We start from the raw sequence: 22500 nt of genomic DNA, 5'->3' as shown, positions 1-22500 counted from the left end.
GGGAAGATGTGGCAAGTGGTGGGATCCCATTGGTAGACAAAAACGTTGGAGGAAATCAGTGGGTGCGGCAGCATCTATGGAGCGAAGGAATAGGCGATGTTTCGGGTCGAGACCCTCTTCAGACCGATGGCGGGGGCGGGACGGGAAAAAGAAAGGAAGAGGCGGAGACAGTAGGCTGTGGGAGAGCTGGTAATGGGAGGGGAAGGAGGCAGATAGCAAGGACTACCTGAAATTAGAGAAGCCAATGCTCATGCTGCTGGGGTGTAAACTGCCCAAGCGAAATATGAAGTGCTGCTGTATGAAATATGAAATTTGCGGTGAGCCTCATTCTGGCCATGGAGGAGGCCCAGGACAGAAAGGTCGGATTCGGAATGGGAGGAGGAGTTGAAGTGGTGAGCCACCGGGAGATCAGGTTGGTTATTGCGAACTGAGTGGAGGCGTTGTGCAAAGCAATCGCCAAGCCTGCGCTTGGCCTCACCGAGGTTGATCATACGCTGAATAATCCAACCACATTTTTGTTTGGAAGTGGAAAGAAAAAATAGAAATTGCATTCATTGCAACGTGTAAAAAGAGTTGAGATACTGTATTATAATTTTGCTGCATGTCATTGTGGTATATATCATGTCTTGACTGGTGATTATGTTTAGTTTGTGACTTTATTTGAAGCAGAAATAATGTGTGAATGCTTCATTGAGCATAATTGGTAACTACGCACTTCGTCCGAGCACATTATCGCACGCGTCATGCAAACCGTCTTAAATGACCACCTAAACTGTCATTTGGCAACCTAAAAAGCTGCTGACAACAAAGAAACAAAATTGTGAGAGCCCTGCACCATGCCAGCGTTAAATGCAGCACACACAGGCAATTGGCAGAGTGGGGGTGGATAACATACACTAAGAGCCTTCACAGGAGTGTCAAACAATAAAACCTGACACCAAACGAGGTAGAGACAGCTTGCAACCCAGATGAATGAATATTGATTTCTCCAACTTCAAATAACCCTTGCTTTCCCTCTCTCTCCCCATCCTAGTTTTCCAATTAGTTCTACTGTCCCCCCGATTAAATATTACTGATCGTATGCCTCGTTGTCACCTTCCCCTCAGCCAACAATGAACCGTTCTATATTTCCATGATCATCATTCCCTTTGATCTGACGTTTTCACACCTTACCATTCCATATCTCCAGACTCCCTCTCCCCGACTGTCTGAGGATGGGTCTCGACCCGAAACGCCACCCATTCCTTCTCTCCTGAGATGCTGCCTGTCCCGCTGAGTTACTCCAGCTTTTTGGATCAACCTTCCAAGTGAAACTAATTTCCTCTGCCTGCACGTGATCCGTATCCCTCCGTATCCACGTGCCTGGCTAAAAGCCTCGTAAATGCAACAACTGGATCTGCCTCCACCACCATTTCCCGCAGTGCATTCCCAGCATCCACCAACCTGTGTAATAAACAGTTGTCCTGCACATCTCCGATAAACTCTGCTCCCCTCACCGTATTTGTCACCCTGGGAAAAGGGTCTGACTAGTGTAGATAGGGCATCTTACAATGTTATATACTTCTGTCATGTCTTTCTGCAACCTCTACACTCCAGGGAAAACAATCCAACTCCATTACAGACTTGGTTCATAACCTTCTTCACTTTGGAATTGAAGAGTCCATTGAATGTTGTGAACACCCGTCCCTCCCCCACCCAAGTCATACCAGCTTCAAAGTCGTCTTGTTGCGTCTCATTGTCTGTAACTCGTTTTCACCTAGCCCTCAGCTAACTGTGGCTTGTCTCCTTGATCATGGTTACTTTATGCATATCTTTCATTCATTTGTTCTATATCTCTCTCCATCACCATCTATATCTCTCGTGTCCCTCTCCCCTGACTCTCAGTCTGAAGAAGGATCTCGACCCGAAACGTCGCCCATTCCTTTTCTCCAGAGATGCTGCCTGACCCAGCTGCGTTACTCCAGCATTTTGTGCCTATCTTCCATCTGTTCCAAGATTGCCCACTGCCAGGACTCGAGGGTCTGAGCTGGAGGGAGAAGTTGGGCAGGCTAGGACTGTATTCCTTAGAGCGCAGGAGGATGAGGGGTGATCTTATAGAGGTGTATAAAATAATTGAGGGCATTCCCTCTAACCAGGGTCATCACATACTCTTAGAGACGGCGGACATCCAGCGAGTGGGTGCACCGACCCGTGCCCCTGGGTCAGAGGGTACCCCGCCCACAGTCCGATTGCCCCCTGGGCCAGTGGGGTGTCGGGTCCAGGCTCACCTGCCGTTCTCCGAGAAGAAGGCTCCCTCTTCCTTCAGCCTCTTGCTCTTGGCGGCGCAGTCCTCCTGCAGTGTCTCCCGCCGCCGCTTGGTCACGTGCAGCCAGTCCACGTCGGACTCCACCGCCCCGTCCTCTCCCACCGCTGCTGCCGCTGCCTCGAACGTCTGTGCTGCCGCCCGGGACACCTTCTCCCCCACTCGCCTCTTCCAGCCAAAGGACGTCATTCCGGCACGCCTCCGCGTCCAGGAGGGGTGCTACGGGGGAGAGAGGTCGACGGGAGAGAGAGCGAGAGAGAATGGCCCCTTCAGAGCAGGCACCTCGAGTCGCTCCTCAACCCTACAGACCATCAAGAAACACGACTTAGACCAGGTACTGGCCACTCAATCAGTTTGACTTTAGTCTAGTCAAGTCACTTTTATTTCTATAGCACATTTAAAAAACAACTCGTTGGCTAAAATGCTTTACATTGGTGGAGATACTAACATTATACAACAGTGGTTCATAGATTAAGTACATACATAAACACAGACATATAGCCCTCTCTCAGAGGACGTCAGATTGGGAATGGGAGGGGGAATTGAAGTGCTGAGCCATCGGGAGATTTTCTTTCCACTGAATGGATAGCGTGCAACAAAAGCTTTTCACTATACCTCAGTACCCATGACAATAAACTAAACTGTTCAACTCATACAGCACAGAAGCAGGTCAGATAGACACAACATTCCGGAGTAATTCAGTGGAACAGGCAGCATCTCTGGAGGGAAGGAATGGGCTTTTTTCATTCTCTTTGCTTCCTGACCCGCTGAGTTACTCCAGCATTTTGTGTCTATCTTCGGTGTAAACCAGCATCTGTTCTTTCCTACACCGAAACAGGCCATTTGGCCCAACTCATCCATGCTGATCAAGATGCCCCATCTAAGCTAGTCCCATTCTCCCACTCTTGGCCCGTATCCCTCTAAACTTTTTTTAACCCATGTGCCTATCCAAATGTCTATAATGTTGTTATAGTACCTGTATCAACTACCACCTCTGGCCAATCAGGGAGAAGTGGGAGTGAACGAGGTGAGACTGGTCCTTGATTGTGTTGGCTGCTTGCCTGAGGCATCGTGAAGTGTAGATGGAGTAAATGGTGGGGAGGAGGAGAATCTAAAAATATTTTATAAACATGTTAATGGAAAAAGAGAAAGTGAGGAATAGAGAGGGGGAGAAAAGATTTCCGAGGATGTTCCAGGACTCAAGCGTCTCAGATATAGGGAGAGGTTGGGCAGGCTGGGACTTTATTCCTTGGAGCGCAGGGTGTATGAAATCATGAGAGGAATAGATCGGGTAGACGCACAGAATCTCTTGCCCAGAGTAGGTGAATCGAGGACCAGAGGACATAGGTTTAAGATGAAGGGGAAAAGATTTATTAGGAATCTGAGGGGTGACTTTTTCACCCATATACGGTGGTGGGTGTATGGAACAAGCTGCCAGAGGAGGTAGTTGAGACAGGGACTATCGCAATGTTTAAGAAACAGTTAGACAAGGATTTGAGTTCAGGAGCAAGGAGGTCCTACTGCAGTTGTACCGGGCCCTGATGAGACCGCACCTGGAGTATTGTGTGCAGTTTTGGTCTCCAAATTTGAGGAAGGCCATTCTTGCTATTGAGGGAGTGCAGCGTAGGTTCACCAGGTTAATTCCCGGGATGGCGGGACTAACATATGATGAAAGAATGGGGCGACTGGGCTTGCATTCGCTGGAATTTAGAAGGATGAGAGAGCATCATAATGAAACATATAAAATTCGTGAAGGATTGGATACACTAGATGCAGGAAACATGTTACCGATGTTGGGGGTGTCCAGAACCAGGGGCCACACAGTTTAAAAATAAGGGGTAGGCCATTTAGAACCGAGATGAGGAAAAACCTTTTCACCCAGAGTTGTGAATCTGTGAAATTCTTCTTCTGCTTCCTCTGCTGGCTACTGCTGGGCTATCTCGTGCAGGTTACACTCGCATGGGCACTGGTTTCAAAGGGGTTACTTAGATTTTTATGTGGGCAAGTTTGGTGAGATGATCCATGTCCAAGTTGTCGAGCTGTGATTTGAAGAGTGACAAGGTTGGTGGTGTGGGGAAGGATGTTCCACTCTGGGATAGTCCATGGATATAGTGACTGTAGATAGCTATTCTCTGCCACAGAAGGCAATGGTGGGGAATCCACTGGATGTTTTCAAGAGTTAGGCAGAGCTCGGAGGGCTCAAGGGATATGGGGAGAAGGCAGGAACGGGGAACTGATTGGGGACGATCAGCCATGATCACAGTGAATGACGGTGCTGGCTCGAAGGGCTGAATGGCCTACTCCTGCACCTGTAGTGCATGTTGTGGATGGGACAGGTGTGGGGGGGACGTGGGCCAAGCGCGGACAGGTGGGACATGTTGACCAGTGTGGGCAGGTAGGGCCGAAGGGCCTGTTTCCACGCTGTATTTATGACCGTATGAACCTCCCCGCCTTTGCTTTACCTGCTGGTCCCGCTCTGGCCGGCCCCCAGGCCGCTGTCCGTCGCTCCCGGCCGCCCCAAGCGCTGGACCCGAGGCCGCAGCAGCCGCCGTCTCCTCCTGCTCTCCCCGGGGGGGAGGGCCGTGATATCCAATGCGGCTGCGCCGTCTGCCGGGCCCGGCTCCCCTTGCGTCGTGAGCAGCATGTGCGCCTGCGCCGTCTGCACTGCCCGGCTCCTGTAGGGGGAGGGGCGTGGATGGCGACGGCGCATGCGTCGCTGCCGAACCCACCCCTTTGCTCCGTGACTGCTAGTGCGCAGGCGTAGTGCCCGGGTCCGTCTGTCCACGATCCACAGCATCAGTGCGCAGGCGCCCGGCTGCCGGCACTCCAGAGACACTGGTTGAAAAGGTTCAAAGGCCTTTTATGGTCACGTGTACCAATTAAGGCACAGTGATATGCCAATTACCATACAGCCAATCAAAAAAAGCAACAAATACGTAAAAGTTAACGTAAACATCCACCACAGCGGATTCCCCACATTCCTCACTGTGATGGAAGGCAATAAAGTCTACTCTTCTTCCCTCTTTATTCACCCACGGTCGGGGCAGTCGCACCTTCCGTCAGGGCAATCGAAGCTCCCACAGCCGGCGGTCGAAGCCCCTGCATCGAGTCGATAGAAGATCCCTTGTCGGGGTGGTCGGAGCTCCTGCGGCTTGAAGTTCTCGAAGTCGGTCTCTGACCAGAGATGGCAAGCTCCGTGATGTTAAAGTCCGCAGCTCCGAGGTCGATCCTTGGCAAGGGGATCTCGAGCTCCGCGACCGCAGTTGAGCCCTCAAATTCGGTCTCCGGCAAAGGCCGACAACTCCTCGATGTTAGGCCGCAGTGCGGACGGAGATACGATACGGAATAAAATCGCATCTCCGTCGAGGTAAGAGATTATAAAAAGTTCCCCCCCCCCCCCCATAAAACAAGCTAAAGAACACTTAAAAACATACATTTAACACATACTGTCAAAACACAAAAATGGAAGGGACAGACAGACAGACTGTTGGTGAGCCAGCCACTGCTGGCACCGTTGGTTTAAGGGGAGAGGGCATAAACTGATACTATCCACACCCAACTTATCCCCCTCTACCCCTCCCTACTTACCACCCCACGCACCCCTTCCGTGTGTGAATGGACAATCCTTTTAACACAGAAATCTTTTAAAAACAGTCTCTGCAGTCTGCCATTGATTAGAACCACAAAGACTCACTGCTTTTGCTCCCCTCTTCTCCAAGAAATCCTCCCAAATTTGGCTTTGAAATCCTCCTTCCTCAGAACAGCTCCACTCTGTCTGACCTTTTTTTAAATATAATACAAAATGCTTTTATGCAAAACAAACAAAAATACAGAATAGTAACGTGATCAAAGATTGCCTATATTCGCAGATTACAAACAATGAGTTATCAAATAAAAATATTGCTAACTTTTTCTACAATACACTCAACATCCCCGCGGTGACCAGCGTTCACGGAAGGCCTCCAGAGTCCCCGTGACACCGCGTGCTTCCTCTCCAGGGACACGTGGGCACGGACGTAGGCCCGGAAGAGGGGCAGGCAGCCGACTGTAGTGTGGCCGTCGACTACCTGCTGCCTGGACCCACAAATGGCCATCTTGGCCAGGCCCAGGAGCAGACCGACAAGGAGACCCCCCACCCTCCCCCCTCTGTGTCTGACCCCGGGAGTGTGTGATGGGATGGTGTAGAGGGACCTTCATTGTTTTCATATAAATAGATTTTATTTCACTTTACTTCATAATCACAGTACAAGCACAGGAAGGATCAATACTGCCAAATAGTAGTTTACAAACATTAATCGACCAATTATCAAATTACAACAGTGTTGTCTGTGAGCACAGAAGGCTGTGGAGGCTAAGTCAATGGATATTTTTAAGGCGGAGACAAATAGTTTCTTAATTGCGGTTAGCAGCGCCGGAGACCCGGGTTCGATCCCGATTACGGTTGCTGTCAGTACGGAGTTTGTACGTTCTCCCTATGACCTGCGTGGGTTTTCTCCGAGATCTTCAGCTTCCTCCCACACCTCAAAGACGTACAGGTTTGTAGGTTAATTGTCTTGGTAAATGTAAAAAATTGTCCCCAGTGGGTGTTAATGTGTGGGGATCGCTGGTCGGCGCGGACCTGGTGGGCCGAAGGGCCTGTTTCCACGCTGTATACCTAAACTAAAAAGCTAAATTAGTGCGGGTGTCAGAGGTTATGGGGAGAAGGCAGGAGAATGGGGTTGATGGGGAGAGTGAGATCAGCCGTGATTGAATGGCAGAGTAGAAGATGGGCCGAATGGCCTAATATGCTGCCACCACTCAATTCTGAATGACGCACTGGAGCCCCCGCAGCAACTAGCCTCCAGAGTCACCGTGTGCACCGCATATTCCCTCTCCGGGACACGCACAGACACAGACATAAGGCCCAGAAGAGGAACAGGCAGTCGACTTGGGCAGGACCCTGGACTGACCGCTGCCTGGACCTGCCAATGGCCACAACCACCAGGCCCAGTCCGGGAAAATCCTCCCCCAGCAACCCCCCGCCCCCCCCCCCCCCCCCCCCCCCCCTCCGAACTGGGGTGACCAAATATCAGTAACAGTTATCAATACATAATAAATCAAAATCTTAATGCTGTTACTATAAATAATGCATCCCCAATTGTGGATGATCCACCATGATCACAGTGAATGGCGGTGCTGGCTCGAAGTCCCTAATGGCTGACTCCTGCACCTGTTGTCTATTGTCTGCTACATGATCACAATATCAAAGTTCCGGAAAGACCAATACTGCCAATTAGCAGTTGGCAAACATTCAGAAGTGTTGGGCTGAAATGCAGCCAAAACTTGAGGAGCAGTCCCCTTTTGCCACCGCCTGCTTAGATTCAACTATGAAAACAGACTTCCCACTGACCGTCAAGGCTGCGATGGTCTCAAGTTAGCACACGATGAGCGCTTGACAGCGCTGGGCCTCTACTCGCTGGAGTTTAGAAGGTTAAGGGGGGACCTCATAGAAATTTACAGAATAATGAAAGGTACAGATAGAGTGGATGTGGAGAGGATGTTTCCACTGGTTGGAGAGTCGAGGACCAGAGGTCATAGCCTCAGAATTAAAGGGCGCTCTTTTAGAAAGGAGGTGAGGAGGAACTTCTTTAGTCAAATGGTAGTTAATCTGTGGAACTCATTGTCACAGAGGGCTGTGGAGGCCGTCAGTGGATATTTTTTAGGTAGAAATAGTAAAATTCTTGATTAGAACGGATGTCAAGGGTTATGGGGAGTGGACACATAGAAACATGGAAAATAGGTGCAGGTGTAGGTCATTCAGCCCTTCGACCCAGCAGCGCCATTCAATATGCAGCGCCATCCAAAATCAGTACCCCGTTCCTGCTTTTTCCCCATGTCCCTTGATTCCCTTAGCCCAAAGAGCTAAATCTAACTCTCTTTTGAAAACATCCAGTGAATTGGCCTCCATTGCCTTCTGTGGCAGAGAATTCCACAGATTCACAACACTCTGGGTGAAAAAGGTTTTCCCTCATCTCAGTCCTAAATGTCAGGTTTCCCGGCCATGAGGTTTTTTGTGGCTGACCCATAAGGCTTTTTCACTCCCTCTGATGTTATAGGTTGTCTCTATATAATATAGTAGATAGGTCATGACACAAGATACAAGATACAAGATAAATTTAATTGTCACGTGTGCCAGATGGCACAGTGAAATGAATTCCCATACAGCCATTCAATAAAAATAAACAGGACTCAACACACTATAGAATTCAACACAAAACATCCCCACACAGCAGAACCAAAGTTTCCCACTGTGTGGGAAGGCACCAAAGTCAGTCTCTTCCCACTGTTCCCCGTGGTCAGGGTCTCCCCAAGCCCTCTGCAGTTGCAGCTACTGGCGGCCCGATGTCCAGGACCGCTCGCCGGGATGATACCAGTCCGACGTCGGGGCTGCGGGACGTCCTCAGCGGCGTGGACACCAGAGTCGGCCCCCTCCTACCGGAGTCGGCGGCTTCCAAAGTCCACAGGCCGCGCCGGGTGGAGACTGTTGCTGGCGACCCTCTGCAAGGAGCCCCAGGACTCCACGATGTTGTTCAGCGCCGCCCGCGTTGGAAGCTCTCCGCACCAGAGCTCCACGATGTTGGAGCAACGGCTCAACGCTCCGGAGCTCCAAACGGCGACCCAGGTAGGCATCGCCCGCTCCGCGGTGACTCCAGCGCTGCGCCGCCGCTGTAGCAGCCCTGGTCCGGATCCCGGTCCCCGGCAGGAAAGGCCGCTCCAATCCAGCTGGTAGGCCGCGAGGTGGGGGGCGAGGACGCGACTCGGAGAAATAGTCGCGTCCCCACCAGGAAGAGACTGAGAAACGGTTTCCCCCTTACCCTGCCCCCCTCCCCCACATAGAAAAGTTAAAGTTTCCCCCTAAAACAGACTTTAGACTAACTAAAAATAATAAAAAAGATGGAAATGACATACAGGCTGTAGGTAGAGGCTGCTGCCAGGGCAGCACAACCGCGGCTCTGGCTGGTAAGCCCGGAACACCACAACTGGATTGGCTATACCTGGCCTGCTCTGTTCTACCAGACCCTGGATGATGAACGAGATCTGGTCTGGGGTGGTCACCATGTTGTCCAGTCGCAATCGATGTAGTGACTGGACCCTCTGAGTGGATACAAGTGCCATCAACATGAGCGTTTTCAGGGTAGTTTGTTCGAGGCTGAGGGATCTGGCTGGAGGCCATCCCCTGAGACACCAGGACCACACTGACATCCCATAAATGGGTATACCTTGGTCTTGGGGTTTGATGTTATAGATGCCCTTCATTAATTTGACCACCAGTGGATGGGATCCCATCGGCTGTTGTCCTGGTGCTGGTTTCAAATAAGCAGACAGGGCACTCCTTGCTGTGTTGACGGCACTGTAGCTGATTCCTCTTTGTGGTGTAGGTAGGCCAGGAACTCCAGTGCGTTGGTGACTGTTGCTGTTGTGTACGTGGTCCCTGTTTCCTGGCAGTACTTCTCCCATTTCTTGATGCTGGTTAAGTACTGCTTCTTAGTGGATGTTCGAAAGGGATGCTGACATGGTGTTGATGGTTTGTTCTGACAATCCCAGTTCCAGATAAGGTCTGTTTAAAACCCTGCAACCCATGAGTTTGATTTTCTCATGGCATGGGTAGCTTATGCCTGATACCGGGTGAGTTAACAACTCTGGGTCACTGGGGAATACCATCGGTGTCTCAACAAACATGTCATGCAGTACTGGGAACCATGGCTGTGTAGACCAGTCGGGTACTATCAAACCCTGATGCAGAGTCCATCTGTATTTTTCGTAGTACCTGACTGATGAGGCAGAAGGGAGGGAAAACATAGAAGAAGGAATTTCCCCAATCCAGCGTGAAGGCATCTACTACCGCTGCTGCCTCTGGGTCTGGTTCCCAAGCGACATGCATAGGTATCTGGTGATTTAGCCTTGATGCAAATAAATCGATATCTGGCGTGCCATATAGCTTGATAATTTTTGCAAATACTTTGGGTTTTACATCCATTCGATGTTGTAATTGAATTTGCGTGACCTGGTGTCTGCCACTGTATTTAGCTTACCTGATAGGTAAGTTGCTGACAGCCAAATATGTCTTTTTGACACACCATTGCCAAATTGTGTTGACCAATTTGTCGCATGATAACGATTTTATGCCTCCCATATGGTTAATGTAGGCCACCACCGTAGTATTATCCATTTGTAACCGTACATGCAGTGATGCATATTTGATGTATATGCTTTTAATCCATAAAAGGCACCCAACATCGCTAAATAATTAATGCCCCGTGTAAGTAGTAATGATGACTTTAGGTTAGTCCATCTACCACCTGTTAGATAATGATAGGGCTGAAACTATGCCAACTGTTTTGATATAGTTTCAGTGGGTAATTTCATGACCCGATCATAATGACCTGCATGATATTTTAATGCCTGTACCTTTGCTCTTTGTAGATTTTATAATGCAATGGTCCGAATTGTGTAGCCAGGAATGCTGCTACCATTTTCCCAATTACTCTTGCTACTTGTCGAATAGTTGGTTGCTCGTTGACCATTAAATTGTGGCATAATTGTGCCAATTCAACCGTTTTGTCTTTTGGCAAAGTTACAGTCATATGGACTGAATTAATTGTGAAGTCTAAGTAGTCCATGATAGTGGATGGCTTCAACTTTGATTTATCTGGATGTAAAACAAACCCCAGGGTTTCGAAAACTGTTTTGTAGCTGAAAAACAGCTGACATAGCCAATTCCATGGTCTTCTTATTAGTTTTGCCAGGGCTGGTTTTAGTATCTTGATGAATAACCTTGAGCTGACGTTACCCCATGGGGTAATGCTTTAACTGTCATAGTTGCCCCATCCAGGTAAATTTTAGGTATCTGCGTAGATCCTTTTGAATGGGTACTGAATAGTAAGCATATTTGAGGCCAATGCTTGCCATAAAGTATCCTTTGAAATTAGATTCCTTATTTTACATATTCTTGTAGGCACCAGACCCACCTACCTCCATGGATATGGGCATTTCTTCTGTCTCTTCCCAGACCAGCGAGTCTGGCGCGTTGTCTGACGTGGCGGTGATGTTGGGGGGTGGCGCATTTTCCATGGGGTCCTGCTCTGGGCCGTGGTCTAAAAGACTCCCGGGCATAAAAAAATGCGGTCCCCGAGCTTTCACCAGTCCCATATGGTAGACGTCGACTGGTGGACGCGATGGGGTGCTGCCGCTTGGGTATTGTATTTTTGGGGTTTGCTCGTCCTGGGGCCTGCCCTCATGAGGCCGAAAGTTTTTATTCCCATGAGGTTTTTTGCCAAAGAGCAGTGAGTCTGACTCAGTGGCTGGGGTTTAGCACAACCCAAATTCGGGATTTAGGGCAGGTCTTATGATTTATATACGGAGGTAATTTATCTCGCTCTGCGTGTTGCACAACAGTGCGAGAGTGATTTGTTAGTTAGTGGTCATCTCCGTATTGTCCACAGAAAACGAGCAAATGGTGTGATGGCTGACGTCAGGAGCCTGAGGATCCGCTGCAGTATCAGCTCCTGGTCCGAGTATTTGTCCCGACGTGCCCCCAGATTTGGCTGTTGACTGCCGGCACTTTGAAGGACTATAATTTATTGGAGCTGTACATTTTAAAGCCTCATTAACCACCTGCTCCTGTAGGTGCCTGTCGGAGAGGTGGTCAACGCTGGCCGTTAGTTTTTAGGCTCTAATGGCCTTCCTGCACGTGGGGTAGCCACGTAGCGGTCCACACACACCCAGCAGCTCTTCCTGTTCCTGCACCCCTGGCATTCTTCAGCCAGCGACCCCCTCTTCATGACCAGCCCAGCCCTGGTCACTCCAAAGCTAACCACACTAAGGATGAAGCGATGGGCAGTGCCTAGGCACTGTGGAGGGTATGCCTGAACCCTCCAGCGAGACTGCCCCTCACGTAGCGTGTCTCGCAGGAGCTCCTGCTCCAGGAGCCGCTCCAGCGGCTCAGGCGGCTGTCTCTCTCCCATGCGGGTGGAGAGACGTCCCCTCCGACAAGTCGGAAGCCACCGGCCGGATGCCTCTTCGGATGGCTAAACATCCAGCCCGCAGCTCAGGCACTAGCGGGACTGGGCTCGGCACGGTGATGGGGATAGCGGAGCGCCCAGTAATTGTTCCTACCGCCTGTTGCTGCCCCGCCTGCAATGGAACGCTCCTCCGCTGGAGTCGAGCGGGGGACAGGTTCTTCTAGAGCTTTTGTGCCTTGTAGAAGCGAGAGCGCCCCTCAAGCAGCGCGTCTCGCAGGCACCTGCTCCGAGAGCCGCTCCAGCGGCTCAGGCGGCTCTCTCTCCCCCCGTGCGGGTGGAGAGACGTCCCGTCCGAAATCGGGAAAACACCTGCCGGATGCCTCTTCGGGTGGCTATGCATCCAGCCCGCTGCTCAGGTACTAGCGGGCTGGGCTCGGCACGGTGACGAGGAATAGCGGAACACCGGGTAAACGCTCCTACCACCTGTTGCTGCCCCCCTCCCCGACGGAAAACGTTCCTCCTCGAACGGGGGACAGTTTTGTTCCAGAGCCTTTTTCTCTGCCTGTAAAACACAAGCAGAAAAAGGCTCCCCTGTAATAGAAACCCGACCTCAGGGTACTCACCTGACGGTCCGTTTCATTCTGTAGCGGGAGCGCCTAACTCCCGTTGCAGCCGCTGTTGCACTGCTGGCGTTACTGCCATGCATGCGCGCTGAGCGGGTTCTTCACGTAGTCACTCATGTGACTCCGAAGTAAAATTAGTAATATTAGAGTCTAATTTAAAAAATATATATTTTGGTATATATATAGACTGAAATAGGTATAGTAATTGTGGTAGGAAGATCATTTTTATTGCATTTATTCTACCTAATAATGATAAAGGAAGTGTTTTCCAAAATGTAATCAGCGTATTAAGTTTATTTAATAAAGGTATAAAATTAACGTTGAATAATGCTTTATATTTTCTAATAATCTGAATACCCAAATATTTAAATTTTTCTGTTGCGATTTTAAAGGGGAACTTCAATGTAGGTTCTTGAGGTTTTAATGTCATGATTTCACTTTTATTCCAGTTTATTCTATATCCAGAAAAAGACCCAAATTCCTCTATTAAATTTAATAAATTTGGTCTGCTTGTTTGTGACTATGTAATATGTAAAAGTATATCGTCTGCATATAATGAGATTTTATTCTTTGAGTCCCTCGTATTATAGCCCTGAATATTCAGATGAATTCTTATACTTTCAGCCAGGGGTTCTATCATAAGGGCAAATAGCAGGGGTGATAACGCACATCCCTGCCTATTACCCCTTGATAGTTGAAATTTTTGAGATAACATGTTGTTAGTTAAAATTCTTGCCATCGGTTTATCATACAATAATTTTACCCATGTTATAAAATTCTCACCCATATTAAATTTTTGCAGTACTTTATATAAGTATTACCATTCTACCTGATCAAATGCTTTCTCTGCATCCAAAGAAATAATTGATATATCTTCTTCCTCTACTTTATGCGAGTACATTATATTAAACAGGCGTCTCAAATTATTAAATGAGTATCTTTTGGGTATAAACCCCTTTTGATCAGGGTTTATCAATTTACTAATATATTTGCTTAATCTTCTTGCTAAAGTCTTTGCAAAAATTTTCTGATCTGTATTTAAAAGTGATATAGCTCTGTATGAGCCCGGATCTTCTAAATCTTTATCTTTTTTTGGAATAAGCTTAATAGTTGATTCTGTTAGTGTTTCAGGTAGTTTGTTTTCTTTAAAAGCATGGGAGTATAAATTAAATAAATAAGGGGTCATTATCTCATGAAATGTTTTATAAAATTCTTTACTAAAACCATCTGGTCTTACCATTTTTCAATGATTTTATTGTTTCACCTATTTCTTTGATTGGAATTTGAGCTCCAAGTTTCTCTTGTTCCAAAAGGTCCAGTTTTGGAAGATTACAGTTATCTAAATTTTTTTTAATTTTACTATCTTCTATTTTAATTTTAGATGTGTATAAATTTTAGTAAAATTGAACATCTATTATTAATATCTTTAGGTAGTATTAGTAATTCACCTTTCTCTGATTTAATTTTGGTTATAGTATTTTCCTTTTCTTGTTTTTTCAATTGGCAAGCTAAAAGTTTATTACTCTTGCCGATAAAATTCGATTAAGTTTAAATTTCAGTAATATCATCTTATTGTGTTTATCTATCGTGGCATCTTTAGCATTATCTAACTCTAACTGTCTGATTTCTTGTTCTAACAACATTTGTTCTGTCTTATTCTTTTTATTTTGAAAACTTTAATATGAAATTATAATTCCTCTAATAAATGCCTTAAAAGTTTCCCATAATAAAGAAGGCGAAGTACCTGGTGTATCATTTGTATCAATTTTTTTTTTAATTTGTTGTTTTAAATATTGATAGCCTTGCAGGTCATTTAAAATATGTGTATTAAACCTCCAAAAATATTTTTTACCCGGCATTCCCTCAAATTTTACTGAAAATGTCAACGGAGAGTGATCTGAGATACTACTAATGTGGTATGTTGGATTGTTTGTATATGGCATTCATTTCATATCCATTAAAAAATAATAAATTCTTGAATAAGTTTTATGTACCGAAGAGTAAAACGAGTATTCCCTTCCAACTGGATTAGCAGATCTCCATACATCTATTATATTAGTATTTTTTATATATGTATTTAGAAGTTCACTAGTCTTAGATTTTAAATTACTCCTCCTTTGGTTTGCTGATTTATCTAGATATGAATCTAAAACACAGTTAAAGTCCCCCCCTATTATCACATTTTGGTAATTAAACTCTGATATTATATCTATAATTTTATCAAAAAATTGGGGGTTGTCAAAATTCGGAGCGTAAATATTTATCATAGTAAGTGGGGTTGCAAAATTTTCTCCCGAAACTATAATATATCTTCCCTCTTTATCTGATATAGTATTCTTTAATTTAAAAGGAATGCCTTTTCTAATAAGAATAGCTGTACCCCTAGATTTAGAAGTAAATGAGGAGTAGTATGTTTGGCCAATCCACATCGCCTTTAATCTCATTTGTGTTTGTTGTTTCATGTGCGTTTCCTGCAAAAACATTATGTCGCTTTTCAAAGATTTTAGTTGGGCAAAAATGTTATCCCTCTTAATTGGTTCGTTGGCACCCCTTATATTCCAACTACAGAATGTAATTCCTCCATTCTTTATTTGTCTATCGTCTTGCATTGTAAATCAAGATAATATTCCTGAATCATATGGTGCAACCAAATACCTCAGAATTCTGGGAGTTGGGTGGTCATCCCGAGTTATTAGATTTATATTGCATCTCCTTCTTGCAAAGTGCCTTAGAAAAAGAAAGAAAAATGCGATATACAATTACTTACAAAAAAATAAATAAACAAATAAAAATCTTGATTGTGCTTAAAAAATTAAGGTGCTATTAAGGTATCTAAGAAAAGATACCTTAAAGACGAATAGCCATCAATGATGGCAAAAAATGTATAGACCTCCGTGATGTTGTTATACATTGAGCTCCTCCCCCTTGGTAGAGCCTCATAAAAAGTTACAGACCGTTTCATATTTTGTCTTTTCTTATATGAATTTATCAAACCAGCGCCAGTGAAAGCCGAAAGAAATCAGGAAAAGACATAAGTAAAAAAGCAAATATAAAACACAACATATACACGATTATATAAGTATATATGTCTTTCCAGTTTATCTAATCTTAATCTAATCTAAACTTTACCATATATAACCATCCAGGATTCTTACATAATATCCCATTCTTTAACTACCATACAAGCAGGTACCAACACCATACAAGCAGGTACCAAAGGGTTAACTACCATACAAGCAGGTACCAAGGGGTTAAACTTTGAGCTTTTCGTTCAAGGTGAAATATGGCCATGGCTCTCCAAAAACACATTCCAGAGAGATAAGCTTTATAATTGTCTGAAAAGTTTGGCCATTCAAACCAGTTCAAAACTCTATCATAAGAATTAAAAAGTTCAATCTTCTTCCTTATCGACAGCTTGCCCCGATGTTTTCTTAATGATATCCTCTGCATACTTTAAAGCTTTTCCGGGATCTGTAAATGAGCGTTCAGTGCCGTTATAAGATACCTTCATTCTACCGGGAAAAACGACCCCATATCTAACTCCGGGGACATCCTTCAGAGTGTGTCTTGCCGGTGTGAACAATCTCATTCTCCGTACTTCCTCGGGTGGGTAATCGCGGAAGATTCGAACATTATCCCCACGGTATGACAGCTTCTTCCCATGGGTAATCTTTCTCAATATAAATTCCACTGAAGAGATATCACGGAATTTCACAATTATCTGTCTTGAATAATTTGTTCCTCTTGCAACATGCCCAACTCGGTGAGCGACGTCTATTCTTGGTTCTTCCGACAGTTCAAAGACAACTTTGAGTAAATCAGTAACGAAAGTACATGCTTGAGATTCATGTCCCTCTCGTCCTTCCTCTACTCCGAGAATCCTTAGATTTTGTCTTCGAGCTCTTGCTTCCAGGTCCAGACATTTATCAGTCATTCTTCCAAGTTTTTTCTCTTCAGTTTTCTGTGATTTTTTCAAACTCCTTATTTCCGTGACCATCTCTTTTATCTCATTCTCCATCTCTTCCATTATCTCATCCAATTTTCCGATATCATCCTTCACACCTTTAAATTTCTTGTTGTAATCATTTTCAATTCTGACACACTCTGACTTTAGTCTCTTATCAAATTCCTTATATTGCTTCTTCAGTTCTTCTAACTCACTGCAAGTATTATCAATTTTTTGAGAAATTCTTTCCATGCTAGTCTCCATACTCTTCTTATTATCCTCCATATTAATCTCCAGACTCTGCTTGTTACTCTCCATATGAGACTCCATTCTCTGCATCTTCTCCAGTGTAATATTGATTGTAGCAGTCATATCTAAAAGCATTTGTTTTACCTCTTTCTCCTTCTTCTCCTTTTGTCGCCATTTCAAGCAGAGACCTTTGGCTGTAAGATTCTTCTTCTTCTGAACCTTCTTCTGTCGTTTGCAGAGTATCCAATACTTTCTCGAGCTGAAGACTAATAGTGTTTTTCTTAGGTGCCCTTGAGCCTTTTTCTTTTGAACCTTTTGAGCCTTTGAGCTCATTTAAAACTCCCCATTTTTACCGTTAATCTCCCCGATTTTCACGTCACCTTCTGATGATGTCACCTTTACATGACACCAAGCAGCTCCGGTGAACTTTTTTTTTTAATCAGTGCTGACTTTAAAATGGCTTTTTTTGCAAATTTTGCGGGAGAGAAGCTCAATGCCGCGCCTTAATGCTCCATGGCGCCACCGGAAGTCCATAATTTTATATGTTTTTATAAGATCCTCTCACATCCTTCAATGTTCCAGTGAATACAAGCCCTGTCGACCCATTCTTTAATCATATGTCAGTCCCGCCATCCCGGGGATTAACCTTGTGAACCTACGCTGCACTCCCTCAATAGCAAGAATGTCCTTTCTCAAATTAGGGGACCAAAACTGCACACAATACTCCAGGTGTGGTCTCACCAGGGCCCTGTACAACTGCAGTGGGACCTCCTTGCTCCTATACTCAATCCTCTTGCAATTAAGACCAAAATGCCATTAGCATCCTTCACTGCCTGCTGTACCTGCATGCTTACTTTCAGCGACTGGTGTACAAGGACACTCAGGTCTTGTTGAAGCTCCCCTTTTCCTAATCTGACACCATTCAGATAATAATGTCGTCCTGTTCTTGCTACCAAATGCCTTTTCCTGGGTTTAACACTATCCGTTTCATATTTTCGTCACACAGGGATGAACAATTTTTGGAGTTCATCCATGCGGTCTTTAAATCTTCACCATTGCATCTCCACTGTCAACCCTTTAAGTAAATGTTGCCCATCTATCCTAGCAAATTCCCATCTCCAACCTTCAGTCTCATTTCTTTAAGTTCAGGACCCTAGTCTCTGAATTAACCGTGTCACTCTCCATCCTAATGCTGAATTCCACCATATTATGGTCACTGTTGCCCAAGGGGCCTTTGCACAACAAGATTGCTAACTAATCCTTCCTCATTACACAATACCCAGTCTAGATTGGCCTGCCCTCTAGTCGGTTCCTCTACATATTGTTTTAAAAAAACATCTCATATACATTCCAGGAAATCCTCCTCCTCAACGCTGCTACCAATTTGGTTGGCCCAATCCATACGTAGATGAATCACCCATGATAATTGCTGTACCTTTACTACATGCATCCCTAATTTCCTGCTTGATGCTATCCCCAACCTCACCCCTGCTGTTTGGTGGTCTTTATACAACTCCAACAAGTTTTCTGCCATTGGCTATTTCACAGTTCTACCCATACAGATTCTACAACATCCAAGCTAATGTCCCTCCTTGCTATTGCATTAATCTCCTCTTTAACCAGCAATGCCACCCCACCATTCTCTTCCTTTCTGTCTATCCTTCCTGAATATTGAATACCCCTGCATGTTTAGCTCTCAGCCTTGGTCACACTGGAGCCAAGAGATTCAAGATTCAAGAGTTTATTGTCATGTGTCCCTGATAGGACAATGAAATTCTTGCTGTGCTTCAGCACAACAGAATATAGTAGGCATGAATACAGAACAGATTACTGTGTCCATATATATAAATATATACACGCATGAATAAATAAACTGATAAAGTGCAAATAAACAGATAATGGGCTATTAATGTTCAGAGTTTTGTCCGAGCCAAGTTTAATAGCCTGATGGCCGTGGGGAAGTAGCTATTCCTGAACCTGGTCATTGCAGTCAAGTCAAGTCAAGTTTATTCGTCATACACATACGAGATGTGCAGTGAAATGAAAGTGGCAATGCTCGCGGACTTTGTGCAAAAAGACAAACAAACAAACAACCAAGCAAACTATAAACACAATCATAAACACACACATATTCTTTTACATATTAGATATTGGAAGGAAAAACGTTCAGTAAAGTTAGTCCCTGGCTCTTGTACCTTCTACCTTAAGGTAGCGGGGAGATGGGTGTGTGGCCAGGATGGTGTGGGTCCTTGATGATGTTGCCAGCCTTTTTGAGGTAGCGACTGCGATAGATCCCCTCAATGGGAGGTCAGAGCCGATGATGGACTGGGCCATGTCTCAGTTATCCCAACTATATCATATTCGACTTAATGGGCCGAATGGCTTAATTCTACTCCTATAATTTGTGGTCTGATTATTATGTAAATTAATTTCAAACCTTATATTTGCACTTCATCAACTCAAACAACGGTCACGGCTCAGCAGCTGCGTAGCTCTGATTGGCCGCCATCTTTGAGGAGTGGCTCAACAAAAGTTATCGACACTCAATAAAACAAAATATTACCGCTGTTGCTGCTGTGAGCTGCGCGTTCCAACATTTAATGAATGGTCTAATTAAGGAGTGTCTAGAAAGACAAACAAAGGCAGTGTTCTCCTGATAAACAAGGAGTGTCTGTGTCGATCTTCCCTGTCGAAGTTGCAGCTTCTGAAATGCTTCTTCCACAGGCCCGTTTGAAAAAATCCACCTTCACTGTCTATCCAAAAACACTGTCCCCCTCCTTACCAGCCAGTCTGGCAGGGAGGTATTCGATGTAAACAACCACTACACCAATCCAAATCTCAGCTCCCCTGTTTCCAAGTGCACTTGGCAATCCACCAGCTAGTGCCGCTCCTACGACTCTCGAAGAGACACAGTCAAATTCCTCACAAATTGAATAAATCTTTTGTAAAAGCCTCTGAAGTCCGATGATGATCCGAGCTCGTCTCACTACCTTTATTCTCCCTCCACAACGACTCCTTCCAAAACATTGCTTCATATCCTCCCAGCCATCAGAACAGTTCCTCTGCTATTTGACCTCAGGAGAGGGTGGTGGGGCGGTGTAGAGGGAGCTTCACTGTGTGTCTGACCCCTTATTTTAAATATAATCCAAAATATTTTTAGACAAATGCAGAGTACTAACAGAATCAAGACTGCCATAGGCAGTTTACAATCAGTTATCAGATTAAAATGTCCTCAACTTTATCTACAATACCCTAGCCCCCCCCCCCCCGCAGCGGCCAACGTTCATGGAAGGCCTCCAGAGTCCCTCTCCAGGGACACACGGGCACAGACGTAGGCCTGGAAGTGGGACAGGCAGAACTCTCGACTACCCGCTGCTTGGACCAGCGAATGGCCATCTTGGCCAGGCCCAGGAGCAAACCGACAGGGAGACCCCCCACCCCCCACTGTACCGGGTGACCAAAGATCAGGAGCGTGGGGCTAAAATGCAGCCAAAACTTGAGGAGCAGCCCCTTCAGATGCTGCCTGACCCCGGGAGTGTGTGATGAGGAAGCTTCACACTACCCTGTGTGAAATTATGTGAAATGCAGGCTACTGGAAATGAAAACGCAGCACACTGTTGGTCCGATCGACTGCAAAATCACCATTTATTTTATTTTACAAAATTAGTTGCATTTATTCACTTTGATCCTTCATGAAAGCCGCGATGTGGCAAAAGGCTTATTACTATTTTCAGTACTGAATTACAGATCAGTGTGGACAATGCCTAAAAAATGAAAACTACAAAATTAGGTGTACGCGGTATACAAAATAAGGTCATCCTGTTTCAGTGTACCCAGTGGCAATGTTCAGGTCTCTCCTGCAGGCGTGCTCAGTCTGGGCAGGTTCCTAACTCGTACAAAAACAAAAGACTGCAGATTCCAGAAATCTGAAATCATCCTTAATTTGTGTCACAGATCCCGGCTTCGTTGATCTCGCACTGAATCACTGCATCGAGGAGAGTTCTCAAGAATCATCAAGTTCTCCCCATTGCCCCTACAATTTAACAAATTCTCCAGCGCCTGAGGCTAATTGCATCCCTGCTCACACTCCTTGACCTGACAACACAGGCATGATCTGCCCTCAGTTGCCGCACCGCGGACCTTTGCTCTGTTCAAAGTATCGGCGCGTTAATGGACCATATTGGGCTCTGCCTCCGTTACATCCTCGGTAAAACACAGCTGGGACGCAGAATGAAGCTCCCTCTGCGGTCCCCGACTCGAAACGTCATCTTCCCATTCCCCCCCCCCCCCCCCCCCCCCCCCAACAGGTGTTGCCTGACCCACCGAGTTCCTCCAGCACTTTCTTGTTTATTTGCACAGGAAATGAATTCAATCTATTCCGATCAATCTCCCAATCTGAATTATTGTACCCAATGTGTTAGTTCTTAAGTTATTGTATTATTGATTATTATATATTTGTTTGTGCGTTATTGCGTTTAAACAGCAGGTAATAATTTCATTGTTCTGCTGCGGATGCAAAGGCAAGTAATCTTCCTAATTCTTGGGCCAGTCATTCTTTTTTTTTATAGAGATACAGCGGGGAAATAAGCCCTTCGACCCACCGAGTCCGCACTGACCAGCAATTACCCATTCACACTAGTTGTATCCTACACACTCTAGGGACAATATACAATTTTTTCATGCCAATTAGCCTTTAGTCTTTGTAGTGTGGGAGTAAACTGGAGCTCCCAGAAACCCACGCCGGTCACAGGGAGAATGTACTAACTCCATACAGACAGCACCCGTAGTCAGGATTGAACACGGGTCCCTGACGCTGTAATGCAGTAACTCTACCTGTCAACGTGAGAGTGAGGGCAGGGTGGCCTGTCCCATCACACACTCTCATCTCTGGCCTTTGACCACCCATCTGCTTATCAGAAACCCTCCTTACCTGTATCCACCTATCACTCGCCAGACTCTGCCCTGCCCCCACCTCTCTTCCAGCTATCTACTCCCTTCCTCCCTACAGTCAGAAGAAAGTCCTGACCAGAAACCATGGTCACCTATCCATGTTCTCCAGAGACGCTGTCTGACCCGCTGAGTTACTCCAGCACTCTGTGAAACGTCACCTATCCATGTTCGCCAGAGATGCTGCCTGACCCGCTGAGTTACTCCAGCACCCTGTGAAACGTCACCTACCCATGTTCGCCAGAGATGCTGCCTGACCCGCTGAGTTACTCCAGCACTCTGTGAAACGTCACCTATCCATGTTCGCCAGAGATGCTGCCTGACCCACTGAGTTATTCCAGCACTCTGTGTTCTACACACTGCCAGACTGGGAACATCATGGAATTAAGCTTGGGGATGCAAGAAACTGCATTTGGACAATCTTGAATAAAA

General features: G+C 45.9%; 1 protein-coding gene across 1 annotated transcript in view; it reads right to left on the bottom strand.

The window, feature by feature from the left end:
* The window catches only part of ttc33 (tetratricopeptide repeat domain 33), a 28502-nt gene extending 23593 nt beyond the window's left edge, over nt 1–4909 (bottom strand). Inside the window, exons 1-2 of the mRNA XM_055632062.1 lie at nt 4765–4909; nt 2268–2603 (exon numbers count right to left, since the gene is read on the bottom strand). Coding sequence (XP_055488037.1) covers nt 2268–2491 — 224 coding nt within the window. The 5' untranslated portion in view covers nt 2492–2603; nt 4765–4909. The remainder of the gene's footprint in view (nt 1–2267; nt 2604–4764) is intronic.
* Between the last annotated feature and the right edge of the window lie 17591 nt (nt 4910–22500).

This window comes from Leucoraja erinacea, chromosome 3, assembly GCF_028641065.1.
Source record: "Leucoraja erinacea ecotype New England chromosome 3, Leri_hhj_1, whole genome shotgun sequence".
In the NCBI taxonomy this organism is placed as follows: Eukaryota; Metazoa; Chordata; class Chondrichthyes; order Rajiformes; family Rajidae; genus Leucoraja; species Leucoraja erinaceus.
This window is presented reverse-complemented; position numbering and strand designations above follow the sequence as displayed.